Genomic DNA, 7,975 nt, shown 5'->3' with positions numbered 1-7,975 from the left:
CCGGCGACAGAAGGTCCACACACACACAAAGACGGCGTGAACGAATCCCTGCATGTTGATCCTCCCTGATATCTGACCTAGCCTTTGAGCCTCTGAGCTTCTGAGCATTCGAGTGATGGGTGCCCTAATCGGTGCCAGCCCAAGCAATCAGTCTGGAGTGAAAGCACTCTGTGCGTGCGCTTATCGAGTCTGACGACATGGGAGTAATTAGCAACAGGCACTTCACAGGCGCGAGCATTAATAAAGTATATGGTACAGTGCGAACTCTTGCATTGCGGCCTGTGCTTTGGCGATCTACGACAACTCGACTTCACCTCATAATCATAGGTACGTACAACGAGACTACAGCCAGGATCGAACGTGACTCCAGTCATTCTGGAAGAGCTGCAGAGAGAACATTTAACGTCCATCACCAATTTTGCCAACAGTTACTTTGCAACTTGAATGAATGCGCTGGGAGCGGAGCACGATAAAATTGACTTAACATTGGTCTCGAGTTGCTTTTCTCCCAGGGCCTATGTCTTTTCTAAGATTCTAACAAATGCAGCAGCTTGTTGGCGAACATGCCATACAGACTCTGTAAACAGTTTGACCTAGAGACACGCTCGCTTGATCGTTCGCTACCAAAGAGTGATAGGAACGGTAATGCCTCATGCAAGGCCCCCCGACACCCAACGACCAAACGTGTGGCAACGCATATATTGGCTGCCTCTAAAACAGAGTATCCCAACAAGTCGAACGCTCGGAGTGCATTGCGTCAATATCTGTTTCAAGCTACCGTTGACCGTAAGATGCAGCGCGCCTATAAAACCACGTCATGGTAGCCGCGTTGGGTTGGGTGACGTGCTAATTTCGTACGAAAACGCGACAACCTGTCAGAGGGGCAAGAAGGTACTGAGGTCCCCTGGACCGTCGATGTGATGAAAGCTCCAAAGCCGGTACTCAAAGCAAATGTAGGATCAGCACAGATCCAAATGAGAACACTCAAAGCCTTCGAAATGGTATCTATTTCCATCGTCCACAAGGGAGATTTAACTCGTCAATGAAGCACTGGGCGCGTGCTTGTCTGAGTGACAGCGGCGGAGCCACAGACCCAGTCGTGCGTGGGTCGAAGCGTTTTCTACGCACTGTCCTGTTGCACCGTGCAAGGTACCTCCACTCGCATCTGTCGTCTTCACGTTTGCTCACCCTGATCCCGAGCATCACACGACCAACAACCACATTGTCAACAAGGACGAGAAGGTCGCTTTCTCGCATGGTGCTGTCCTAAACTAGACTAGTTTTGCCTTCCATCTTACACATCCAACAGGCGTCCCGCGATCCGGGGGCTCGGAGCCGGCGACTATAACTTTGCGCATCCCTCCTCCCAGACCCGTTTGCGATCAGAACATTCACTCTCTACCATCTCCTACCACCACGAGCACCAGCTTCCAGATCGCAGTCAGTCTAGCACGGACGCCACGCCAATATACCCCACGGAGTCCTACACACATTTGTTCCTGTCATCAAATCCTACTTGCCTCGCTTCCAGGCTCCGGTCATCCTCTTTAGCAACATCATCCTACCTGCAGCTGCTTTTAGGAAGCAAAATCTCCGAGCCAGGCGCCTCCGTCATCTCTCCCTCACTAGTCGGGCCCGCCAACCGCCTCAAGTCCCGCTACCACGCTACTGCTCCAGGCTGTTAGTACAGGACTCCGCTCCCCGAAAGCCAAGCTTCATCCAGCATCAAACCTTCAAAAAGGGTTCTACGTGCAGAAGCAAGCAAAACAATTGTTGACGACGCCTGCGCTTCCACAACGAGGCGCGCCGAGTGCAAGCTGTTCTCGGTCTTCGCAATCTGGGGATTTGTTTAATTCCCAAACCTTCTTAATTAGGGTAAGTCGAGAAGCTTTCGCGTACAGAACACAGTCATACCCGCCCACCGCTCTGTCCGCTGTCCCGGCAAATCCCCCTGTCAGGTCCATATTGGGCGAACCCTGGCGCTGCTTCCAGGGGGTGCAGTTTTTTTCCCCTTTGATCTGCCCTGTCATCGCTGAGCTTGAGGCTCCAGCATAAAAAAGAAGTTGGTCCCGACGTCTAGTCCCTCGTCGCTCGAGGGCGGCCGTTAGTTCCGAACTTCTCTGCAATCCTGCATATTTTTTTGCCTTCTTTTGCATTGTATTTTTGATCGAATTCCTCTCATTTTACCTTTCTGCTGTGTTCGCATCATTTGGCATTCCGTAATCCTTCGCGACGCGGCTAACATCGACACGAAGATCACCCAGCTATTCGAAATACATAATCCTCTCCGATCCAGCTTCGACCAACCCAGAGTTCAAGTCACGCATCAAATACCAGTGCAGCCAGCGGATCAAGAAAAGGAACGGAATCACTCTTCTTGAGGCCGCAACCCGCATCACAAACCTTCGGCCGACTAACGGGGAGGCTTGCCTGCGAAATCCTCAGCGCACGCGACCCAGCGAACAACGCACCGATCTTTAAGGCAAGAATCAGAAGCACCGTCAAAGTGGCTTTACTTGTGAGATCTGTGGTGCCGGCGGACATCATGCACAACGGGGATTTCCTCGACGGCAGAAGGAACTTTTCAGGAAACTTTGGCGATCAACAGCATAACCACTATACGCTTATTAAAGCCGAGTCCGAGATGGAGCGGTCTGTGTCTCCTCATGGGTCAGAGCACTCGCAATTCTCGCAGCTATCTCGATCTTATGCGTCGCCTAATCTAGCTGGTCAAATGGCTTTGCCGACCAACATGCCTTCACCTCTCAGCTCGATGCAAATTCGAGGCTACACGGAAATACCCATGGGGATGCCAGGAGCACACAGCATACCTATTCCAATGCATAGCACACCACCTCCTCAGCAGGAGGTATCGACTGCGCCCTCGGCGCGCCAGGCTCAACCGGCTGCAGCCAAACAGTATGCTTGCAGCTCATGCAGCAAACCTTTTGCGAGACGAAGCGATCTTGCTCGGCATGGTAGGTTTACTTGCAGAATTTGAGATCGACAGAGGCTAACGTGAGAATAGAACGCATACACAGCGGAGACAGGCCTCATGTCTGCGATTACCCCGACTGCGGGAAACCTTTCATCCAAAGGTCAGCCTTGACTGTTCACCAACGTACACACACGGGCGAGAAACCGCATTGCTGCGAAGTTTGTGCCAAGGTAAGCTCTTCTTTGCGTGTTGTTTCTGCTCCGATGCTGACCAGACGCAGCGTTTCAGCGACAGTAGCTCGCTAGCGCGGCATCGCCGAACGCATTCGGGCATGCGTCCGTTCAAGTGCCCTTTCGCAGATTGCCAAAAGACCTTTACTCGGAGGACCACCTTGACTCGCCACCAGCAGCAGCACACCGGAACTGTGGAAGAGGCGGCGGCGGCCACCGCGGCAGCACTAGCTGCGACTGCGAACCGTACGGGGATGTCGCAGGTCCGTCAAGATGGCGAAGCATTATCAAATCACGGCTCGCCCATGTCAACACCCTCCCCTGGCAACCGGACCATGTCCATGTCCCCCAGCGTTGATGGCATGCACCGCCACAACAGCGAAGTTCAATATCTGCAGAATGGTTCCCTTCCGGTACACATGCGCGTTGGGAGTCCCGGAACGACCTCGGCCGGTGCCTACAGTCACAATACGGGCATGCGACCAACATCCCACCCCACAGGGTACGGGCCTCCCTCGACCTTGGAGCCCAGCGTGGAACACCAACAGCACTCTGGCTCCCCGAGCGGCGCAAACAGCCCTCACATGAGCAATGTGGGATGGCAGTCACCTGCCCACATGCCATCTCCCCAGTCGCAGCACAGCAACAGCTATGTGTACACGGATGCACAGGAAGGATACCCCCCCAATCCAGCAAACATGGGGCAGATGTACTACACTGGGCAGATGCGGCGACACGACGACAATCAGTCAATGGTGCCAATGACTTAGGAAGAGCACCAAGGCCCACACGCACACTGAGCGACGTGGCTGTGGGTGAACATTTGCTTGTTTGATACCCTGTGTTCTCTCCTGTATTGGCTCGTTTTAGAGAGAGCGGAAGTCTTGACGTTGAGCTACTTCACCTCGACATGGCGTTCATTCATTCATTACACGGCAAAAGGGGGCAGATTCAGCCAGGCCGCATTGGCATGGAGCCTTTGTTTCCACTCACCTGGCTTCTTTCACCTTGTTATTTCCCTCTCGAATATGTCACATTATGGAATGGTTTCCGGGACTCGAAATTAGAATGGTCACCTGCGCGACTAGGTCACCAATTAAACACGATAAACATCCAGAGGAAGGCACAGCAACACGAGGGGGCAGCAAATTTGCGAGATACAACCAAAGGAAACTGGGATGGCGAGGCGTTCTGATCATTATTGAGTGAGACATAACGCTTGTAGCGTGCATAGAGTACAACAGAGCAATCTACCTTTCTTCTTCTTCTCAAAACGCGCCATTCTAGGCATGAACAGAATGTGACATGATCGTGTTCGCGAGAATTCCTGATATGCAGCCCAGTGCTATGAGATCTGAGTCGTCACGCACTATTCACCATGCTGCTCCATGCCTCCATGCCCAATCAGCCGCTTAACGATTTCGGGTATAGTCTCCATGCACATTTTGTTCATGATAAGGTCTGGCGCTAGACACTCCCGTCGAGCGTGGTGTACTGTATCGATTCATTCCTCTTGTCACCTCTTTGGGTCAAGCCTCAAGAACAGACCATCTCACTGCTATGATGAAAAGCAAATCTCAAGCAGTTGAACATACTTAGCGAACAGGGGTTCAGGCCGTTGTTTTTCGGGGTCGTGTCGCTGCATATGTGTGTCTTGGGATGTTCACAGGCCCAGCTCAAGTCTACCTACTAATAGCTCTAGTACGTATTGGTTACCTAGCGAGATGCTGTCCTCCCTCCACTTTGAGGGAGATTCTCCTCCCACAGGCTACAGTGGCTTCCCCATTTCCCCCCGGCAGCTAATAAAAGTACAGCATGCTAGGTCCATGTGAACTCATAGCCCAATGTTGGATAATCGATGTTTACATATCAATGCCACGGAAAACTGCTTCCCCCTCCCCCCACCCTCACTGAGCCCATGGGCAGAACCCTTGGATACCACTCTTTCCGGACTAGCGGATAATGGCTGTCTCCATATTTTTTCACATTGGCTCTTCTGTTCCATCCTTTGACCGGCATACGCTCATGGCTTCGGATGCAGTTCGGACAAGGCTTGCTCATTCCCTCCAGTGCGATTTGTGCGGTGGCCCCGGCACCGATAGGGCTATTCATTTGTAGCTTGGATTGCTTATGTCTCTGGGGTGAGCCGGGCCGAGCGGTACATGACAATAATCACAATTGTTTGCGACTGTTCTTGTTTTTCCTTCGCGTCCGCCTGTTCATGATACGTACTCTCCGCCCCCGTCACCAGTCGCCTCACTTGGTGCCCCCGCGCTACGTACTCTCGGTCGAAATATTGAGTAAGGAACCATGGCGGTACCTTCAGCGACGGAGCGCATGCTCTTCCGGATTGAAGTGCACTGTGATACGCTATGTCCATGGTGCTACGTCCAGCAGAAGTGCCTGACGCCGTGTTGAGAGGTTTCAGGGAAGGCATCCTGGAATGGAGTTTGAGGTGCTATGGAGACCTTTCTATCTTTACCTATTGCTGCAAGAAGGTACGTTCGAACGACTGCTTGCTCCCTCGCAGTCATGCAATATGATGCGGCGCGGATCTGTCTGGATAGCGATCGTTCACAGGGGCTGACAACCTCAGGATGCAGCAAAGAGGAACTATATGATGGCTCAAAAGGCCCCGGCTGCTTTGGTGCCAAAAACCAGCGGATCCGGGCCATAGCCGCTAGCTACGGCGTCGACCTCTGCCTCATGGGCCGCACAGGCCTTTCGGGCAACTCGCACACGCTCATTGCGCTGGCGCTCCAGCAACGAGGGCCGTCAGCGCAATCGCGCGTGGTCGAGGCCCTGTTTCTGAGTCATTGCAGAGGCGAAGAAAACGTCACCGACGACGAGTGGCTCGTCAAGGTGGGCACGACGCACGGTGGGCTGCAAGCGAGCGATGTGAGGAGGCCGCTGAGGAGCGAAGAGGCGGGCGAGGAGATCGACAACGAAGCGCAGGCTGTGGGACCTCAGCGGGATGTCCGGGCAGTGCCCTGCGTGATAGTACAGGGCAAGTACCCTGTCGGCGGGTACCAAGAAGAAGCTGTCCTTGGCAAGCTTTTTGAGAGTATATGGGCCAATGGTGGAAGTTGAGGAGACAAGGCTGTCTTCTCTTCTTACTCAATCTCCTGATTTGCACGGCACAACCAGGACAGCAACGGGGTTGGATTATGACTGGATGAGTTCACGATAATGCGTACCTTACGAAGCCAGATAGAAACGGGTTCATATCATGCATCAGCTAGCAAATGAGTCCAAAGAACTTTGTTTTCCTCTTTTGCTTCGCGTCGCCGCGTCTCGTTCTCTTGTACTGGTCTCGCAAGACAGTATGCGGTGCAGGTTGTGTGTATGGAGGATGCAAGTGTCTCCAACGCCCTCATGGAGTGTAGCCCAAGTCGCCAATCTCAACCCCGTCGTGTGTGCCTGCCTGCGTTCCTTGGTGGATGAGGCCCGAGAAACATGATCGCACCCATAAACGCCGATGCTAATTAGTTCAAAACACGCTATTATAATCCGCACAACTCCCACCAACCAACGCCCTGCCTCAGCCCAGTCTGCCGGTGTTGTAGTCCTTCATCAAATGCGCCATGTGCACGTTGGTGGTCTTGCCAACGCGCTTGCCGGCCCTCTTCTTCTGCACCTTTGGTTTGGCAGACGCAGCCGCGGCCAAGCGGGGGTCTTCGCTGGTAGGCTTCTGACCGACGCTGACGAGCTTGCGGTGCATGTCGTCAATGCTTGGAATTGGTGTGCGATGCCACATTGTCACGAATTCCGGGTTGACATGGTGGTGCAGCGAGGGGTCGTCCAGCCAGATGGCGCGCGGCAGATTGTCCTTCTTGGTGCGGAAGACAAGGATCTTGTGTATCCTTTCCAAGTCTTCCAACGCCTGGTCGCACTTAGGCCAGCCGTCCTTGAGATCCCTGACCGATAGACCTGACGCATCTCTCTTCTTCTGCAGATGCGCTAGGAGCGACTGCTTGTCCTTCACGCCGGGTATGATGGGCAGGTAGGTGTACGTGCCCGTCCTCCACGTCTGCTCGCTCACTTTCGGGTCGGCCTTCCACTCAACGCGCGGATGCTTCCGTAGTCCTGCCATCAGATCCTCTTTGTGCTGCTCTGAGAAGCGTCCCAGGCTCAGGAACCCCTCGAGTTCTTCCGCGGTCATCGTCGTGCCCTTGTCTTTGAGCTTCTCCACTGCGTAGGCCATGTTCGTCCGGACCTCTGTGCCCGTCCCCGTGGCTTCTGGCTGCGAGTACACCTGCACATATTTGGACTTCGCCTTGGGCGTGGTGTTGGTGTCTGATGCGGCGGACGGCGATGGCGACGGAGGTGCTAACGAAGACGCTGCGCTGGCTTTGGCAGGTGCGGCGACTGTCGGATTTGAGATCTTGGAGGCAGCAGATGCGAGTGAGCCCGCAAAAGCGCTCTGCTGCTTGTCCAGGTACGACGGCATCGTGACGCGAGGGACAGGTGACGTTCCCTAAGGTTGAGGATGGAGAATTGGGAGGTGAGGGTGTGAGCGAGAGCGATGACTTTGTCTGACTTTCCGTGAGTTAACTGTGGCTTATGCTGTGGCGCACACGTTTCAGGTGCTACCTTACCTTGTCAATTAGAGTGCAGCCTAACCTAGAATATTTTCTCTCGCATAGCTACATCGGCCAAACACCTGATAATCATGAACCTCGCAAATCAAAGCGCGGGTCCAAGATGAAGGTCTCATGCGAATAGCGATTCGCTTTGCAATATGCATGGCGTTCGGTGGCACTGCGGCGTCGATTTCCCATCACGGTCCCTGTGTTGACGGCAGACT

At 53.7% G+C, this 7,975-nt stretch overlaps 3 protein-coding genes across 3 annotated transcripts; 2 read left to right on the top strand and 1 right to left on the bottom strand.

Annotated features, from left to right (window-relative positions):
- Positions 1 to 3,269: 3,269 nt before the first annotated feature.
- Positions 3,270 to 3,938, top strand: J7T54_006534 (Zinc finger protein; the record flags this gene model as incomplete). The annotated part of the gene is made up of 1 exon (XM_051502976.1): positions 3,270 to 3,938. The coding sequence occupies one exon, from the start codon at positions 3,270 to 3,272 to the stop codon at positions 3,936 to 3,938; it is 669 nt and encodes a 222-aa protein (XP_051365345.1).
- A 1,762-nt stretch (positions 3,939 to 5,700) lies between these two features.
- J7T54_006533 (putative dithiol-disulfide isomerase) lies at positions 5,701 to 6,258 on the top strand (the record flags this gene model as incomplete). The annotated part of the gene is made up of 1 exon (XM_051502975.1): positions 5,701 to 6,258. The coding sequence occupies one exon, from the start codon at positions 5,701 to 5,703 to the stop codon at positions 6,256 to 6,258; it is 558 nt and encodes a 185-aa protein (XP_051365344.1).
- Positions 6,259 to 6,709: 451 nt separating this feature from the next.
- J7T54_006532 (transcriptional regulator) lies at positions 6,710 to 7,618 on the bottom strand (the record flags this gene model as incomplete). Its single annotated transcript, XM_051502974.1, has 1 exon — positions 6,710 to 7,618. One exon carries the CDS (start codon positions 7,616 to 7,618, stop codon positions 6,710 to 6,712), a length of 909 nt encoding a protein of 302 aa, XP_051365343.1.
- Positions 7,619 to 7,975: the final 357 nt, after the last annotated feature.

The sequence above is a fragment of the Emericellopsis cladophorae genome (genome assembly GCF_022114955.1).
Source record: "Emericellopsis cladophorae strain MUM 19.33 chromosome Unknown NODE_4_length_1054762_cov_117_872525, whole genome shotgun sequence".
NCBI lineage: Eukaryota > Fungi > Ascomycota > Sordariomycetes > Hypocreales > Bionectriaceae > Emericellopsis > Emericellopsis cladophorae.
The sequence above is the reverse complement of the archived record's forward strand: the minus strand, read 5'-3'. Positions and strand labels throughout refer to the sequence as shown.